The 20771-nt window shown below is 44.5% G+C and overlaps 1 protein-coding gene across 2 annotated transcripts in view; it reads right to left on the bottom strand.

Moving 5' to 3' along the window:
* The window catches only part of RPS6KC1 (ribosomal protein S6 kinase C1), a 179658-nt gene that overhangs the window by 103210 nt on the left and 55677 nt on the right, over nucleotides 1-20771 (bottom strand). The window contains exons 6-7 of one of the 2 annotated variants that reach the window (XM_056568296.1): nucleotides 16547-16606; nucleotides 13437-13799 (exon numbers count right to left, since the gene is read on the bottom strand). In XM_056568296.1, the coding sequence (XP_056424271.1) occupies nucleotides 13437-13799; nucleotides 16547-16606 (423 nt within the window). The remainder of the gene's footprint in view (nucleotides 1-13436; nucleotides 13800-16546; nucleotides 16607-20771) is intronic. The other variant, XM_056568297.1, reaches the window with a different exon arrangement.

Raw genomic sequence — 20771 nt, 5'->3', positions numbered from 1 at the left:
ACCATTTAAAGCGCAGCGGCCGGCAACTTCACCATTTAAAGCGCAGCGGCCGGCAACTTCACCATTTAAAGCGCAGCGGCCCGGCAACTTTAGTATTTAAAGTGCAGTGGCCGACAACTTCACCATTTAAAGCGCAGCGGTCGGCAACTTCACCATATAAGGCGCAGCGGCCGGCAACTTCACCATTTAAAGCGCAGCGGCCGGCATCTTATTCATTTAAAGCGCAGCGGGCGGCAACTTTAGCATTTAAAGAGCAGTGGCCGACAACTTTACCATTTAAAGCACAGCGGCGGGGGGGGGGGGGGAAATAACGTTAAATACCGTGGAACCGCCATAACTTACAAAAATATGCATTTTTGGTCATACCGCCCAGCACTAGATGAAATAAAAGAGCGAGAACACGGGAGAGAGCAAGAGTGTGAAAGAGTGTGAGTCTTCCCATCCAGACAATCTGTCAGCTAGAACCACAACTATAAAGCTGTATTCCGCCATTTAAATCATGTCAATCATTTAACAAGACGTTTCTGAATGTATCCAGGTATCGTCTCCTCTGCCTCACTCCGCACCGCTCATAAATTGTCAGATCGCTCTTCTAAAAATGCATCACGACGGCTGAAATTAAAAAGACCCTCAATAGAAAACCCTTCGAGATTCCCGGCTTTTACTGGAAAATAAATAAATAAATAAATAATAATAAAAAATAAAAAAAAAACAGCAGCTGCGCCTAATCCAGATCCGCATGAATGAAAATATTTCAGCGACGAAAACCTCCCCCTTGGTTTATTTTCCATTTGACTTTCCTGTAATTATTTTGTAAACTGTTCGCATAACAATACATAAAAACATCTGCAAAAACAGGTAATTAACGTGTCAAGCCTAACTAATGCATTTTTATGGTGTCCGTGCTTCGGCAGCTGTAATTAGAAGTCTTTTTAAGCAAATGATGGTGCGGCGGCGGCGGCACCGTGCAAGTGCTTATTTTGGAGGCCCTTTTTTTTCTGGTAGTGCAAACAGAACATAAACTCAAAAGCTACTTAATTACCTGTAAAACCAAACTTAACGCACATTTACAGGCAGACGAGAAATTACTCCTTTGCTCCGAAACGTACCAATCACACGCCTCGGTGCCCATCTCCCGGGAACAATGAGCTGCCTGAGAACGCCGATTAATTATGCGGGTTTTTTTTTTTGTTTGTTTTTTTTATACACACACAATGCAACCTATAGAAATGTGTCGGGAGTCACAAGGAGGCAAATAACTGTTTTGATGCTGGATGTAAATAATCCTTTTCAGTGCAAACACATTAGGGTGTAGGCGGAGGGGAGACTGGTTGCAGTCCGTAGACATGATAATGAATGATGCACTACATGGTGGCCGTAAATTAGGCATCTTTTAAAGGGGTACTCCCGTGGAAACCTTTTTTTTTTTTTTTTTTTTTTATTTATTTTTAATCAACTGGTGCCAAAAAAGTTAAGCAAATTTGTAAATCACTTCTATTAAAAAATCTTAATCCTTCCAGTACTTTTTAGGGGCTGTATACTAGAGAGAAATCCAAAAAAGAAATGCATTTCCTCTGATGTCATGACCACAGTGCTCTCTGCTGACCTCTGCTGGACATTCTAGGAACATCTGCTTCTCTGGACAGTTCCTAAAATGGCCAGCAGAGGTCAGCAGAGAGCACTGTGGTCAGGACATCACAGGAAAGGCATTTCTTTTTTTGGATTTCTCTTTAGTATACAGCCCCTAAAAAGTACTGGAAGGATTAAGATTTTTTTTTTATAGAAGTGGTTTACAAATCTGTTTAACTTTCTGGCACCAGTTGATTTAAAAAAAAAAAAAAAAAAAAAAGTTTTCCACGGGAGTACCCCTATAAACCAGTGGTCTAAGACTGTGGCCCTCCAGATGTTGCAAAACTTCAACTCCTAGCATGCCCGGACAGCCGTTCCTCCCTATGGTGGTATGGACCTCCTCTACATAAGCAAAGAATGGAAGGAGGGTTAGACTAGACCAGTGGTCTCAGACTGTGGCCATCCAGATGTTGCAAAACTTCAACTCCCAGCATGCCCGGACAGCCGTTGGCTGTCCGGGCATGCTGGGAGTTGAAGTTTTGCAACATCTGGAGGGCCACAGTTTGAGACCACAGTTTTAAACAGAGGTGTTTAGGACTCAGGGTGGTCTGCAGAGGAGAAACTCCAACCTAGGGGTCAGGTTTAGGTTATAGAAGATACTGAAAGAGTTGGTGCAGTGTTCCTCAACATGTGGCTCTTTAGCTGTTGCAAAACTACAAGTACCAGCATGCCCCGATGGCCGAAGGGCTCTTCCTTTGGACAGCTGCACAATCTCTGGTAGTTTGCTACAATGGATCAGTTTAAGAGCATTGTTTAGACTGGATACAATTGTATTCACGTTACAGCTGAGAGCAGGACTGGATATGTACAATGTATCCATGATGGAATCCAGGCTGTTTAGCTCACAGAGCATTGTCTAGACTGGATATAATTGCATCACTTCTCAACTGAGAGCAGGACTAGATATGTACAATGTATCAGTCTGGGATCCACGCTGTTTAGCTCACAGAGCATTGTCTAGACTTGGTCCAACAGTATCCTCTTCTAAGCTGAGAGCAGGACTAGATATGTACTGGTTTGAAGCCTCTGAATGTAAACAAGATTGTTCTCATTTACAGACAGCAAACAGAGATCTTAAATGGGCACTGTCAGATACAAAGACTTTTAATATATTGTAAAGCATGTATAACCAATAGGTTTTGCAATTGCTTCCATTTTTCAGTATTTCCTACTGATAAAGCTACTCAATCAACTGCCCCCCCCTGCCTGCTTGTACACATATTAGTCCTGCTGTGTCCATGCATCATCATCTATGTCATGGACACACTTCCTTGATTGACAGCTGTGAGTGCAGGGCTCAGAGCTGGAGGAAAAAATCCTCCCACTGTCAGCTTGTGTCCCGCTACTGTCAGTGAGGACATGCTGGGAGTTGTAGTTTTGCTAATGCTAGGGGAGATGTGAGCAGACAGCATACTGAGGGAGGGGGCGGAGACCTGCACTGTGAGGCCACGCCCCCTCCCTTTAAGAGGAATTCAGACTAGTGAGCTAAATTAAAAGTGTAATAAAAAAATAAATAAAGGTGCTAGACACAAAAATTAGATGTACATGGTTAGGATTAGGTACTGAGTGATATATTAAAGAAATATTTTTTGTTGGATCTGACGGGTATGCTTTAAGAAGTACTCCAACTTTTTACTTTACAAATGATTTGCATTATAATTTGGCAGCCCTTATACCCTGGCTGAAAGAGTTACCTGGATGTGATTTGCACCACTCCCTATATGTTAAAACATTTCTCTAAAAAAAAAAAAAAAAAAAATTGACATATCTAAGAGACATGTCAAAAGTCGAGGTCTGAATGTTCACACCCCGACTGATGATGTGATGGGGCTCCTCTCCCCCCCACTCTGTGTCTATGAGACCTGGACGGCCACATAGACTTGCATTGAAAGTCTGTTCAAAGTCACATGACACAGAGCCGCACACTTCTCTGAACACTCAGACCACAACTTTTGAGATGTCCCTACGACAGGAACCATTTAAAGGGGTACTCCGCATGGTCAGCGTTTGGAACAAACTGTTCCGAACGCTGGAGCAGGCGCCGGGAGCTCGTGACGTCATAGCCCCGCCCCCTCATGATGTCACGCCATGCCCCCTCAATGCAAGTCTATGGGAAGAGGCGTGACGCCCCCTCACTGCAATTCTATGGGAGGGGGTATGACTACCGCCACTCCCCCTCCCATAGACTTGCATTGAGGGGGCGGGACTTGACATCATGAGGGGGAGGGGCTATAAAGCTCAGATGCCGGCCGCTGAGCTTTATATGGTGAAGTTGCCGGCCGCTGCGCCTTATATGGTGAAGTTGCCGACCGCTGCGCTTTAAATGGTGAAGTTGCCGGCCGCTGCGCTTTAAATGGTGAAGTTGCCGGCCGCTGCGCTTTAAATGGTGAAGTTGCCGGCCGCTGCGCTTTAAATGGTGAAGTTGCCGCCCGCTGCGCTTTAAATGGTGAACAGTTTGTTCCAAACGCTGAGCAGCGGAGTACCCCTTTAATAATATTATTGCAGTACCCACTTTTTAGTGTAGAGACCCACCCTATTGACTAGGAGAATGGTAACACCCAGTTGTTTAAGGGATTGTTTTATGAAGCAAACTACAGTAGGTACAATCAGGATGTGTACCACTTACACAGCATATATGTAAAGGAAACAAATGGCCTATATCCCTTACTGGTCTCCTACTCCGTGGATATGGAGCACTTCCTTGTTTACTCTCTGAACTGTGACCCTGCTGTCACCAAGCAACAGAGCTCACAATTTCCCTACAACCCCCCCCCCCCCCCCCCCCCTGCAAGGTGCTGGAAACATTCTTTAGAGATTTTGCTTCAGACATGATGACATCACACAGTTCCTCCATATGGACATGATGACATCACACAGTTCTCCATATGGACATGATGACATCACACAGTTCCTCTATATAGACATGATGACATCACACAGTTCCTATATATGGACATGATGACATCACACAGTTCCTCCATATGGACATGAAGACATCACACAGTTCCTCCATATGGACATGATGACATCACACAGTTCCTATATATGGACATGATGACATCACACAGTTCCTCTATATGGACAGGATGACATCACACAGTTCCTCCATACGGACATGATGACATCACACAGTTCCTTCATACGGACATGATGACATCACACAGTTCCTCCATATGGACATGACGACATCACACAGTTCCTCCATATGGACATGATGACATCACACAGTTCTCCATATGGACATGACGACATCACACAGTTCTCCATATGGACATGATGACATCACACAGTTCCTCCATATGAACATGGTGACATCACACAGTTCCTATATATGGACATGATGACATCACACAGTTCCTCCATATGGACATGACGACATCACACAGTTCCTCCATATGGACATGATGACATCACACAGTTCTCCATATGGACATGATGACATCACACAGTTCTCCATATGGACATGATGACATCACACAGTTCTCCATATGGACATGATGACATCACACAGTTCCTATATATGGACATGATGACATCACACAGTTCCTCCATATGGACATGATGACATCACACAGTTCCTCCATATGGACATGATGACATCACACAGTTCCTCTATATGGACAGGATGACATCACACAGTTCCTCCATACGGACATGATGACATCACACAGTTCCTTCATACGGACATGATGACATCACACAGTTCCTCCATACGGACATGATGACATCACACAGTTCCTCCATACGGACATGATGACATCACACAGTTCCTCCATATGGACATGACGACATCACACAGTTCCTCCATATGGACATGACGACATCACACAGTTCCTCCATATGGACATGATGACATCACACAGTTCTCCATATGGACATGACGACATCACACAGTTCTCCATATGGACATGATGACATCACACAGTTCCTCCATATGAACATGGTGACATCACACAGTTCCTATATATGGACATGATGACATCACACAGTTCCTCCATATGGACATGACGACATCACACAGTTCCTCCATATGGACATGATGACATCACACAGTTCTCCATATGGACATGATGACATCACACAGTTCTCCATATGGACATGATGACATCACACAGTTCCTATATATGGACATGATGACATCACACAGTTCCTCCATATGGACATGATGACATCACACAGTTCCTCCATATGGACATGATGACATCACACAGTTCCTCCATATGGACATGATGACATCACACAGTTTCTGTAGATTTCTCGGATCCATGATGAGAATCTCCGGTTCCACAACATCCCAGTGGTGATCTATAGGATGAGATCTGGTGACTGTGGAGGCCATTGGAATCCAGTGACCTCATTGCCCTGTATGAGATGATGCCATGTGACCTCATTGTCCTGTATGAAATGATGTCATGTGACCTCATTGTCCTGTATGAGATGATGCCATGTGACCTCATTGTCCTGTATGAAATGATGTCATGTGACATGGGGCATTATCCTGCTGGAAGTATCATCGGAAGATGGGTCCACTGTGGTCATAAAGGGATGGACATGGTCAGTAACAATACTCAGGTAGGCTGTGGTGTTTATACCAATTGGTACTAATGGGCCCAAAGTGTGTCCAGAAAATGTCCCCCACACCATTACACCCCCACCAGCCTGAACCTGATACAAGGCAGGATGGATAAGGCTTTATGTTGTTTACACCAAATTCTGTCCCTGCCATTTGAATATCACAACTGGAATCAAGACTCATCAGACCAGAGAACATTCTAACAGTCTTTCATGGTCCAGTTTTGGTGACCTGAGAATTGTAGCCTCAGTTTCCTGTTCTTAGCTGACAGGATTGGCCCCCGATGCGGTCTTCTGCTGCTGTAGCCCATCTGCTTCATGGTTAGATGTGTTGTGCGGTCAGAGATAATATTCTGTATAACTTGGTTGTAACCAGTGGTTATTTGAGTTACTGTTGCCTGTCATCTCAAACCAGTCTGCCCATTCTCCTCTGATATCAACAAGCATTTATTCCCCCACCACAGCTGCCACTCAATGGATATTTTCTCTTTTTCTGACCGATGGTTGTGCGTGATAATCTCAGTAGATCAGCAGTTTCTGTCATACTCAGACCGGCCCATATGCCACCAACAATTATGCCACGTCCAAAGTAATTTAAATCCCCTTTCTCTTCCATTCTGATGCTCGATTTGAACTTCAGCAAGTTGTCTTGGACACGTCTACATGCCTAAAAGTAGCTGTCATGTGATTGGCCGATTAGCTATTTAGGGTAACAAGTAGATGAAATGGACAGTAAGTGAATCTCACTAAGGCTGCATTCACACCACGTTTTTGCAATACAGTTCCCGTACAAAGTTTTTGATGAAAAGCGGATTCCTCAAAACCGGACTAAACTGTATCAAAACGTGAGTACAAATTTCAACCCATATACGGTTTGAAAAATGATGTCCGGTTGCATCCGGTTTTTTTTTTAGAAAGAAAAAAAATAAAAGTATTTAACTTTTCACTCCATTATGAATAAGGTTTCACTTGTTTGATTGAAATTGATAAAAAAAATCTTAATCCTTCCAATAATTATCAGCTGCTGAAGTTGAGTTGTTCTTTTCTGTCTGGCAACAGTGCTCTCTGCTGACATCTCTGCTTGTCTCGGGAACTGCACAGAGTAGAAGAGTTTTGCTATAGGGATTTGCTTCTACTCTGGACAGTTCCCGAGACAGGTGTCATCAGAGAGCACTTAGACAGAAAAGAACAACTCAACTTCATCAGCTCATAAGTATTGAAAGGATTAAGATTTTTTAATAGAAGTAATTTACAAATCTGTTTAACTTTCTGGAGCCAGTTGATTATTTATATATATATAACGTTTTTTCCTGGATAACCCCTTTAGAAACACAAGCTACAGGACCACTAGGACTGAATGACAAAATAGATATGGCAGTATGTTCTTAATAACTATAATAGCTTTTTTCTAGTCCATTATTCCACTCGATGTATTCCAAACTGAACACCACCTACTGTACCTGTTACTTTTTTAAATCACGTGGTGACGTTTTTTAGCTGGTGATAGGTTCTAGGAATAATCCTAGAGAAGTCCATTACCGTATATACTCTAGTATAATCAGAGTTTTTCAGCACGATTTTTCGTGCTGAAAACGCCCCCCTCGGCTTATACTCGAGTGAACTCTCCGCCTGTCAATCCCTTCTCAGTGGTCTTCAACCTGCGGACTTCCAGAAGTTGCAAAACTACAACTCCCAGCATGCCCGGACAGCCATTGGCCATCTATGCTGCAGGGACCGTCCGGTGGGGATGGTTAGTCGTTCCGGGCTGTCCATTTTCACCGGGGGGGCCCTCTTCTCCGCGCTCCGGGCCGGCACCAGACTAGTGACGTTGCCTTGATGACGACGCACAGGGACGCACATGAACGTCCCTGTGCGTAGTCGTCAAGGCAACGTCACTAGTCTGGGGCCGGGCCCAGAGCGCGGAGAAGAGGGCCCGCCTGGTGAAAATGGACAGCCCGGAACGACTAACCCTCCCCACCGGACGGTCCCTGCAGCATAGATGGCCCGGACCAGCTCACCCTTCCTTTAGTTTTCTACTCACCTCCCCTCGGTGGGAAGGAAGGGTGAGCTGGTCCGGGCCATCTATGCTGCAGGGACCGTCCGGTGGGGAGGATTAGTCGTTCCGGGCTGTCCATTTTCACCGGGCGGGCCCTCTTCTCCGCACTCTGGGCCCGGCCCCAGACTAGTGACGTTGCCTTGACGACTACGCACAGGGACGTTCATGTGCGTCGTCGTCAAGGCAACATCACTAGTCTGGTGCCGGGCCCGGAGAGCAGAGAAGAGGCCCCCCCCCCCCCCGGTGAAAATGGACAGCCCGGAACGACTAACCATCCCCACCGGATGGTCCCTGCAGCATAGATGGCCGATGGCTGTCCGGGCATGCTGGGAGTTGTAGTTTTAAAACCTCTGGAGGTCCGCAGGTTGAAGACCACTGCGGTCTTTGTCATCATCCAGACTCCCCCTTTAGTTTTCTACTCACCTCCCCTCGGTGGGAAGGGAGTGTCTGGATGATGACAAAGACCGCAGTGGTCTTCAACCTGCGGACCTCCAGAGGTTTTAAAACTACAACTCCCAGCATGCCCGGACAGCCGATGGCTGTCCGGGCATGCTGGGACTTGTAGTTTTGCAACATCTGGAGGTCCGCAGGTTGAACACACTGATGAAGGGATTGACAGGCGGTGATGATGAAGGGGGGGGGGATAATGACATGGGGGGGGGGGATGATGTATTGATGTAGTCGAGTCAATAACTTTTCCTGGGTTTTTGGGGTGAAATGAGGGGCCTCGGCTTATATTCGGGTCGGCTTATACTCGAGTATATTCGGTATGTTTGAGGCCCGATGAAGCACTGAACTAGTGTGAAACAGCTGCTGTCGCCCACCTGTACCCGCCCCTGGACTAGTCCACCCCTGATACTATTTGTATTTTGTGAGTATGATTTTGCAATAAAAGAAAAGAAAGAAGATTTGGTAAGTCGCCGCCGTTATTCTTCTACCTTTGTTCTACGTTGATGCATTGTTTGTTATACGCTTTTCAATACGGTTCTTTACACTGAAAACATATACGGGAACTGTATTGCAAAAACGTGGTGTGAATGCAGCCTTAAATAGTACCTTTTTAGAAATGCTACCTTTCCAGTGAGAATAAGGGAGCATTCACACCACGTTTTACAATACAGTTCCCGTATACGTTTTCTATGTGAAAACCATACGGAACCGTATTGAAAACTGTATGCATTGACTCTCCATTAAAAACCATATGCCATCAAGTTGTGTCCGTTTTGCATCCTGTACAGTTTTGTCAGTTTTTTTTTCCCGTACCCAAAACCGTAGTCTACCACGGCTTTTGGTCCGGGTGAAAAACTGTATTAACCAGTATACGTTTTTTTTAAAACATGGGAGTCAATGGGAACTGTACACAACTGTATGTACGTACGGTTCCATCCGGTTTTAACCATACAGTTTTTGACTTTGCACAGTTTTTTTTTCTTGGAATTTCAATCAAACAAGTGAAACTTTATTCAAAATGGAGTGAAAAGTTAAAAACGTATATGTTTTTTTCCTAAAAAACGGATGCAACCGGACATCATTTTTCAAACCGTATACGGTTTTTAACTGTATACGGGTTGAAATTTGTACACACGTTTTGATACAGTTTAGTCAGGTTTTGAGGAATCCGTTTTTCATCAAAAACTTGATACGGGAACTGTATTGCAAAAACGTGGTGTGAATGCAGCCTAACATAGGGACGGCAAAATGCAAAGTTCTAAGAAAAAATGTCCAATAATGGCTATTTTATAGGCCAGTGTTACCCAACCAGGGTGCCTCCAGCTGTTGCAAAGCTATAACTCCCAACATTCTCGGACAGCTTTAACCCCATTAAAGCTGCTAACGGTAAAACGATTGATAAGAACCAAATGGTCAGCGAACCCAATCGCTCAGAAACACGAAGAACCAAAGTGACCGTCAAAGAGGTTAAGAGCTACCGATGCGCAATACATTATCCAACCCAGGACCTAAAGACAGAAGCCAGAGGACTTCACAAGGAGACCCGGACCATTAAACTGAACCATCTGCCCTCACTATACACAACATAGCGAAGCCGTCTGCTGTATAACAACGCACGTGTACCAAATATTCCGAAAATCTACAGCTGAAAAAGGATCGGTGGGATTAGTAATAATGGGTGGGAAAAGGGCGACAAAAATATCTATAGCCACTAAATAGGTCTACTTTAAAGGGGTTATCCAGGAAAAAACTTACCGGTGTATATATATCAACTGGCTCCAGAAAGTTAAACAGATTTGTAAATTACTTCTATTAAAAAATCTTAATCCTTTCACTACTTATGAGCTTCTGAAGTTAAGGTTGTTCTTTTCTGTCTAAGTGCTCTCTGATGACACCTGTCTCGGGAAACGCCCAGTTTAGAAGAGGTTTGCTATGGGGATTTGCTTCTAAACTGGGCGTTTCCCGAGACAGGTGTCATCAGAGAGCACTTAGACAGAAAAGAACAACCTTAACTTCAGAAGCTCATAAGTACTGAAAGGATTAAGATTTTTTAATAGAAGTTATTTACAAATCTGTTTAACTTTCTAGAGCCGGTTGATATATAAAAAAAAAGTTTTTTCCTGGATAACCCCTTAAACCATTAGGGTTTATGTACTCCAAGGGAACTCCGATTATGTAAAACAAATAACCTATGCATAGGATAGGGCACCATTTTTCAAACAATGTGCCTCCAGCTGTTGCAAAACTACAACTACCAGCATGCCCGGACAGCCTTCGGCTGTCCGGGCATGCTGGGAGTTGTAGTTTTGCAACAGCTGAAGGCACCCTGGTGGGGAAACACTAGAGGGGGAGATTTAATCGAGACCGGTGCTGAGGAAAAGCTGACCAGTTGCCCATAGCAACCAATCAGATTGCTGCTTTCATTTTTCAAAAGTGAAAGCAGCAATCTAATTGGTTGCTATGGGCAACTGGTCAGTTTTTCCTCAGCACAGGTCTTGATAAATCACCCCCTAGGATAGAAAAAAGTGTCTTATTGCTGGGACCCCCCGTGATCTGCAGAACGGGGCCCCAGTCTGTTACCTCGGAGCACTCCGGCCCCCACCTTCTGAGACGAACCGGTCAGCCTTTCCGTCAATCACCGGCTGTGGTGAGACGTCAGTTCCAGTTCGCGCCGGAAGGTGGGGCCGAAGCACTCAAAAAGTAAGAGATGTGCCCCGTTGTGGAGACTGCAGGGGGCCCAACGGTCATACCCCCACGATAATAATAATAATTTTATTTATATAGCGCCAACAGATTCCGCAGCACTTTACAGTTTTACATAACCGGAGTACCCCTTTAAAGAAATATTCCAGGGCAAAAAACGTATCCCCCCTATCCGCAGGATGGGGAATAAGGGTCTGATCGCGAGGAGTCCAAACTCTAGGATGCCCTGCGATCTTAAGAACGTGGCCCTGGCTCTCCTGCTTGATGGAGCGGGGGGGGTCGGCACATGGATCATTCATCGTCTATGGGCACAATTCGTCATATTGCCAATCAGCCAATCACTGACCAAGGTAGGATACCACTGTGGCCAGCGGTTCGCTGAGCTGCGCTGTGACGTCCCGGGTCCCAGAATCAGGAAGATGATCACATCGGAGGCTGGGAAAACCAACCAAGGACACCAGGGCAGGAGGTAAGTAAAGGTTTAATTTTTTTTATGCAGGCAGCCTGGACATATCGTTAGAAAATGCTTTTTTTTTTTTTTTTTTTTTAACTGATGAGAGAAAGTTAAACAGATTTATAAATTACTTCTATTAAAAAATCTTAACCCTTCCAGTACTTATGAACTTCTGTATGCTCCACAGTAAGTTCTCTTTGTTTTGAATTTCCTTTCTGTCTGACACCTCTGTCCATGTCAGGAACTGTCCAGAGCAAGAGAGGTTTGCTATGGGGATTTGCTCCTGCTCTGGACAGTTCCTGACATGGACAGAGGTGGCAGCAGAGAGCAGTGTGGTAAGACAGAGAACTATTTATATGTTTGTATTGTGTGCCTAAAGAGTATGTAGTATATGTAAATTATATAGCAGTACTTTATTTATGTGGTATAACTGCATGATGTATAAGCACGGTATAGCGGTACTATGTATGCATGCAGTATTTATGTTTGAGCTAGAACACGATTATGTATGAATGACTAGAAATCCAAAATAGTAGCTTTAGCCCGGCTTCGTGGGTAGGATATCCAAAGTATGATCATTGTGTATTATATAACAAAACAAACTTTACTACCCTCCAGCGCTCTCGCGTTGCCTCTGGTGTCCTGTGCCGGTCCCCCGCAGTACTAGTCTTCCTGAGCTGCAGCGTGACTGGCGAAGTGTGTCATACTGCAAGCTCAGCAAATCGTTGGCCATCACGGTGCAGCTCAGGAAGAGGATTTTCTGCGGAGACCAGAGCATGACAAGGGAGGCATTGCAGGACCGCTGGAGTGAAGTAGAGGTTTATTTTGTTATATGCCCCGCGTTGCAGCCCAGGGGCACAGCGGACAACCAGCTATGCCTCCCGGACACTGTGAGACACAGAATAACATTCCTTTAAAAGGGGTACTCCGCTGCTCAGCGCATGGAACAAACTGTTCTGAACGTCACGCCCCACCCCCTCATGACGTCACACCCCACCCCCTCAATGCAAGTCTATGGGAGGGGGCGTGGCGGAAGTCACGCCCCCGCCCATAGACTTGCATTGAGGGGGTGGGGCGTGACGTCATGAGGGGGCAGGGCTATGACATCACAAGCTCCCGGCTTCAGTGTTCGGAACTGTTTGTTCCAAACGCTGAGCAGCGGAGCACCCCTTTAAAAATAAAGACACAATATTGCATAAAAAGGAACATTTGGCATGGAAACACTAACCGCTGCTAGACTATGGGGGTGGCTGTATGTGGTGAATGTGGTAAATGTATGACTTTTTCCTGCTTGCTCTACCAATCCATGGGAGACTCGGCACAAAGCGCCATCCCTCTGTTATTCCTCCTGGAAATGTATTACTAAACTGACAACTGAGCCTTTTTTTCTCTCTTTATACATAGACTGACATGGTTAGCATTGAATGGACAACGTCAGAGCAAGTAGATACCCCCCCCCCCCCCCTCCTATTGTCAACATCAAGTTGTCACTAGATTCATACATTTCCAAGAAGAATAACAGAAGGGCAGTAAAAAGCAGTCAGGCCCGCTTCAAGCCATGGGAATAGTCACCTTGCACACCCTCCAGGAGGAGATCGACACCTTTCCTGTAAAACCCGAATGCGGCTTCATAGTCCTGCTCCGTCTCCTTCTTCATGGCCAAGGTTATCAGCTCACCGGCCCTCGCCAGGTAATCCGATCTGCCAAGCTTCTGCTTTAGTTTGGCCGTGAACAAGCTGAGGCTCTCTTTTTCTGCTTCGGGTTTAACCCCATCATAGCTGGAACCAGGAAAGTTCTGCGCTACCGACCCGGGTGATGGTGGAACGGAGAATGGTTTACTGGGTGAAATCTGATTGGAAGCCATTCCATCATCTGTCCCGGACAGAGAGTCTATATCCACGGTCAATGAGATGAGGTCGCTGTCACTGGAGAGACCTGAGAAAGAAAATCAACAAGAGCAAAATATAGTACGCCCAATAAAGTTATGAGGAAGTTTAAAATTGAGCTCTGTTCACACTACTATACTACAAGTTACTGTAAACCAGAGCCATCAGTACCAAGTGTGAGGACGAGAGTCTGATCTGCAGGCAGCATGTTATAGAGCAGGAGGAGCTGAGTAGTTTGAGATACATATTTATGGGAAAACATTCAGTTTAACTTGTTGCATTTTAGCCATTAAATCTCTGTTTACTATGGGTTTAGGAGTCCTGTGGGCGGTCCTACTCTGACAGTCATAAGTGAACCCTCCCACTAGACTCCTAAATCCATAGTGCGCAGGGAGTTTAATCAATATACTTCAAGCTGTCCTGAATCTCTCTCCACAAAACTATGGCCCAGATTTATCAAACTGCGTAAGAGAAAAAAATGGAGAACCAATCACAGCTCAGCTTTCACTTTACCAGAGCTCCTTAGCTGAGCTGTGATTGGTTGCTGTTTGATAAATCTGGACCAATGTAATCAATCTTCTCAGCTTCTCTTGATCAATAACATAAAAAGGTACAACTTTAGACACAACAACGTTTAAAGTGGTATTCCGCTGCTCAGCGTTTGGAACAAACTGTTCCGAACACTGGAGCCGGGAGCTTGTGACGTGATAGTACCGCCCCCTCATGATGTCACGCCCCGCCCCTCAATGCAAGTCTATGGGAGGGGGCGTGACAGCTGTCACGCCCCCTCCCATAGTCTTGCATTGAGGGGATGGGGCGTGACATCATGAGGGGGCGGGGCTATGACTTCACAAGCTCCCGGCACCGTCTCCAACGTTCGGAACAGTTTGTTCCAAACGACGAGCAGCGGAATACCACTTTAAAGGAGATCTCTGGCGAAAAATAACTAATTCCCAGGATAGGGGATAAGTACCTGCAGGGGGTCAGACCGCTGGAGCCCCCCATGATCACAGGGACGGGACTGAAATGAAATAAATGGAGCGCATGCTGTCTACCGGTAGTAGCCGGGGTCTCGTCCCAGTGATCGTGGGGGGGTCCAGCGGTCGGGGCCCCCTGTGATCAGCTACTAAGGGCATACGTTTATTTTCGCCGGAGTACTCCTTTAATGTAAGGTTCCCTTTAATGATGTGATCCAAAACGTATACCTTTTTGCAAATAAGCTGAAACATTGCAATAAAGACTATTCTATCTATTTTTTAGATATACAAGTGAATTGTACATCTTAATTATCTGAAGCTTAGTATGTTATTCACTTTGTATTTGTTTACCTCGAGCAGGGGTGGAGCTAAGGTGATGGCTACAAAGGTATGTGCCCCATGTACCAGAAGTTGCGCCAAAAAGCCATTTTACCTTTGTGTATTTAGTTACAGACCTATGACAATGAATTGACCTTCGCCGGCTGTAAGTAAGAGGCCTTCCTAAGGTTAGGGGTCTTAGGTGTTAAGGTACAACAGGTAAACCCCTGCCCGATACAAGCGCCCATCTTGCCTATCATCACTCTTAATAAGCATTTTCCGTGGCTCAATGATTATGAGGCCAGGGCCCCATGGATCGTGTAGCTCTTCACTTGCATCATATTGTTGGCCTCTTACCCAGTTTACATGGGGAAATGTGTGATTGACCACAAGGGCGTACGTACTATAGTGACAGACCATTCAGCTGATATGGGGACCTAGGAGAGAGGGGCCCGTCCTGGTTGGTACAATTCTCTTTCTATTGGTAGGAAACTGTGCAGATCTCCTCTCTCCAGGGAACTGCATTGTCAGAAAATCAATGGAGGGGGTATTTTCTGTCCTGGGGGGGGGGGGGGGGGGGGGGCAAAATCAGATGCCATAATAGGAGGTCCACATCAATATTTGCTACGTGCCCACCTCTCTTCTATGTACAACACTGGTTGACCAACAACGATTTTTGGGGTTGCCAAATCTCATCGATTAGCCGAAGAAAAAACAATTATTAATTTTTTGGCTGATCTCTGAATCTTTCAAAGATTGAGGAGCAGGGATCAAAGATTATGCACTCCTTGAAATCAACTCTACTCCCAAATACAAAGAATTTACTGTAACAGGTTCCCTGGGTTTGGAGGAAATCCAACTTTGGTTTATCTGATCTAGCTACACTGAAGGAAAATAGAAAAAAGAAGCATACTTCTAAGCATATTCCTAACCTCCAGAAAGTTAAAACAGATTTGTAAATTACTTCTATTAAAAAATCTTAATCCTTTCAGTACTTATGAGCTGCTGAAGTTGAGTTGTTCTTTTCTGTCTAAGTGCTCTCTGATGACACCTGTCTCGGGAACTGAGTAGAAGTAAATCCCCATAGCAAACCTCTTCTAACTCTGTGCAGTTCTCGAGACAAGCAGAGATGTCAGCAGAGAGCACTGTTGTCAGACAGAAAAGAACAACTCAACTTCAGCAACTGATAATTATTGGAAGGAGTAAGAGTTTTTAATAGAAGTAATTTACAAATCTGTTTAACTTTCCGAAGGCAGTTGATATATAGAAAAAAAGTTTTTTTCCTGGAATACCCCCTTTAAAGGGGTACTCCGCTGCTCAGCGTTTGGAACAAAATGTTCCGAACGCTGGAGCCGGAACCCTTTTAAGGCTATTCTACTATTATAAGAACATAAGAACACAGCAATCTCTCTTTAAAAACCTCTAAGGTTAATGCAAGGTAGCATAAAAGAACATAAAAGGAACATAATTTAGGGAGCACACTTGCCAATAAATAACTCACCCCCACATTCAGACTGGCTGGTGAATGTCACGTCATCTAGCCCACAAGAGTCTTTTCTTACTAGAAAAGTAAAATTATTAATTTTATTAATGAAAGAAAATCCTGAAATGTGTTACTTTCTGCAATTTTCAGAATAGACTTGCACGACTACAAATAAGATGATACTAGGCTTAGCCTTAAAGGGGTACTCCGGTGCTTAGACATCTAATCCTCTATCCAAAGAATAGGGGATAAGATGCCTGATCGCGGGAGTCCCGCTGCTGGGGACCCCCGTGATCTTGCACGGGGCACCCCGTTTGTAATCAGTCTCCGGAGCGTGTTCGCTCCGGGTCTGATTACCGGCGACCACAGGGCCGACGGTGTGTGACGTCACGGCTCCGCCCCCGTGTGACGTCACGCTCCACCCCTCTATGCAAGCCTATGGGAGGGGGCGTGATAGATGTCATGTCTAAGCACCGGAGAACCCCTTTAAAGAGGTACTCCGGTGGAAAACAAATGTTTTCAAATCAACTGGTGCCAGAAAGATTTGCAAATCACTTCTATTGAAAAACCTTAATCCTTCCAGTACTTATCAGCTGCTGTATGCTCCAGAGGAAAATGTGTAGTTCATTCCAGTCTGACCACAGTGCTCTCTGTTGCCACCTCTGTCTGTGTCAGGGAATGTCCAGAGCAGAAGAAAATCCCCATAGCAAACCTCTCCTGCTCTGGACAGTTCCTGACATGGACAGAGGTGTCAGCAGGGAGCACTGTGGTCAGATTGGAAAGAACCACACAACTTCCTCTGGGACATACAGCAGCTGATAAGTACTGGAAGGGATAACATTTTTCAATAGACATATTTTACAAAGAGGTTTACCTTTCTGGCAAAAGTTGATTTGAAAACCTTTATTTTCCACCGGAGTACCCCTTTAATTACAGCCCAATTCCAATGTTTGCGTGGTGGCAGGATATACTTAAAACTACCACTGGCTTTGTAGGCCGCTGCTAAAGTGAACTGTGTATGGAATTGCGGCAAATCCACAGTCCGCTCACTTTTGCAGCAGGCTATGGAATTGGAAGCAATTTCAAAAGTGTATCCAACACTGGAGTTTTGCTTTAACCCCCTTTGCTTGTGCTCATTAATTCTCCATAGTTGTCTATAAATCTATACAATACATTGGAAGTGTTCTGGGAAATAACATGTGTAGTAACGTGTAGTGAGTAAGGATCTGTATTGGGACACCAATAGAGGTCTGAGCGCTGCCCGTGTCACTATGCCCGTGCATACTGTCTGGTTATCTGCTCAAAGAAAGCCCATGTGGGCTAGAGAAGCATGTTTAGGATTTCTATTAAATAGCATTGAAGACTTCCCCTTTCTCTCACTCTCTAATCACAGAACATTGATTTAAAGTGACATTGTGTAATGCTTCGTTTACCCTGTAGAGACGCTGCAGGAAATTTTACACTTCCTCCACAGACAATGACTAACCACAGAGTGTCTGGGACAACCTCTAATCAGCATTATTTTAGGTGACCTTCTAAAAAAAAAAAAAAATAGGTAGCAAGGGTATTATGGTATAAAAAAAAGTTTTCTACACTGCTGGGGCTGGTGTGAAAGTAAAAAGCAAAACAAAAAAAAAAAAATGATACTTACCATCCCCGATTCCCCGCAGCTCCCTCCGGCCCCCTGCTGCTCGTCTGTTCTCCCATCCTCCAAGATGAGATGTTGGGGCAAGATCAGCTCGCTCAGCCAATCACTGGCCGAAACGGGACATCATTGCTGGCAGGGATTGGTTGAGAGAGCAGCGGGGTACTGGGGTAATGTAAGTATCACTTCTTTTTTAACACATTAGCACCAGCAAAATCATTTTGTCATATCTGAATACTCCTTTAAATTAATATCAAAATCAAACTTCCACTTCTACTGTTTTACTATTCTTCTCTTTACATAAGTAAAAAGCCAAATTAATCCCGGGAGAGGGTAGTTGAAAACCATCTAATAAACAAATTGAGCTACAAAAATTAAACCTACCGACAAATAAAAACAACAGTTATTACACAGTATGGCTGCAATTAGAAAATAAACAATTTTGTGAAATCACAATTGAATATTCCAAAAAAGGTTTCCAAAACACATGCAACTGCATAGTAACTATAGAATGAAGGAAGGGGAAAAGGTGAATTAAAGAAATAAAAAGCAATAAAAAAAATATTCAAAATATAAACAAACATTACAGTTGGGAGGAAAAAATAATACAGAAAAAATGATATGGTATTTTTTAATTCTGAATTTTGTTTTGATGTATTTGGGAAAGCAACTGAAAGAATTTTTGGAATACTATACTGACTAGAACTTCATAGATTTATGCAAGTTTAGGTTTTTATTGTTTATCATTTTAAAATCTTTTTCTGTTTTACTGAATAGCTTAAACAGAACACTGTTGTAAAATTTGGTTATTTTTGTGATATACTGATTAGACTGGTGAGTTTTTGTAGCTTTTAACAAAAATTTATTGCTTTAGTGACATGAGAGTTCACCAAATCAGAATAGAAAATGGATGTTAAAAATAAAAAAACATAAATGCATTGTGATCCCAGCCTTAATTTAAACCAGGGGTCTCAAAACACCCGGCCCGCGGGCCATTTGCGACCTGCGGAACAAAATTAGAATTTATATCGGCCGATGCCCGGGTCATGCAGTTCCGGGCGCCAGCCAGGTGATTTCTTCAGGCATTTAGCCCTGCTTCGGGTAAGAAGGGCTAAATGCCGGAAGACTTCACACACTTTACACGCAAACACTGCTATACATGGGACCCGGTGCACATATGACGGGGGCAACCAGTCTTGTCCCGTCACTAAACTGCTACTTACATCTGCCTGTGGGGACTTCCTGGCAGAGGTGCACGCGGTGAGTGACATCATTTATACTGCGCACCTCCGCCAGGAAGTCCCCGCAGGCAGATGTAAGTAGCGCTGTCCAGGTGGGGAATCTGTGCTACGTCTACCTAAGGTGAGGAAACTGTGCTGCGCTACCTAATGTGGGGAAACTGTGCTAAGGCTACCTAATGTGGGGAAACTGTGCTAAGGCTACCTAATGTGGGGAAACTGTGCTAAGGCTACCTAATGTGGGGAATCTCTGCTAAGGCTACCTGGAATCTCTGCTAAGGCTACCTAATGTGGGGAATCTCTGCTAAGGCTACCTAATGTGGGGAAACTGTGCTGCGACTACCTAATGTGGGGAAACTGTGCTGGGCTACCTAATGTGGGGAAACTGTGCTGGGCTACCTAATGTGGGGAAACTGTGCTACAGCTACCTAATCTGGGGAAACTGTGCTGGGCTACCTAATGTGGGGAAACTGTGCTACAGCTACCTAATGTGGGGAAACTGTGCTGCGCTACCTAATGTGGGGAAACTGTGCTGCGCTACCTAATGTGGGGAAACTGTCCTGTGCTACCTAATGTGGGGAAACTGTGCTGCCCTACCTAATGTGGGGAAACTGTGCTGCCCTACCTAATGTGGGGAAACTGTGCTGCACTACCTAATGTGGGGAAACTGTGCTACAGCTACCTAATGTGGGGAATCTGTGCTAAGGCTACCTAATGTGAGGAAACTGTGCTGCGCTACCTAATGTGAGGAAACTATGCTACGCCTACCTAATGTGAGGAAACTATGCTAAGCCTACCTAATGTGGCGAATATATGCTAAGCCTACCTAATGTGAGGAATCTGTGCTATGGCTACCTTATGTGGGGAAATTGCTGCCTACCTAATGCTTCCCTCCTCACCCCACCCCACCAGTAGCACCCCCCATCATCCGTCAGCTCATGCTATTACCAGAGAGGGGTAGGAGGAATGGGGGATGATGGGGGTGCTACTGCTGGTGGGGGGTGTTGCTGGTGGATGATGAGGGGTACATGCTGGGAACATTATATGTGAGATTAGCATGATGGGGGGGCCTCACCCTGCTGCTACCTCCAGTGGCCCCCAGATAATTTGATAATTTGAGTTTGAGACCCCTGGTTTAAAACAGAAGATTGTGGTTATAATGTTTAGCGATTTATTTATTTATTTTTTATGTAGAATAAAGTTATTACAGCTTTTATTTATTCAATATATTATTTGTCCTTTTCTCTGTATTTTTACAGAATTTCATTCTGTAATTTATAGACTTTCAAATTTATAATTCTTCATATGTTGATCGTGATGAACCGACCTTAAAATTAATATTTATTATTTTTGTTTACTA

Source organism: Hyla sarda, chromosome 3, assembly GCF_029499605.1.
Source record: "Hyla sarda isolate aHylSar1 chromosome 3, aHylSar1.hap1, whole genome shotgun sequence".
NCBI lineage: Eukaryota > Metazoa > Chordata > Amphibia > Anura > Hylidae > Hyla > Hyla sarda.
Note: the sequence above shows the minus strand (reverse complement) of the source record. Positions and strands in the feature narration are given on the sequence as shown.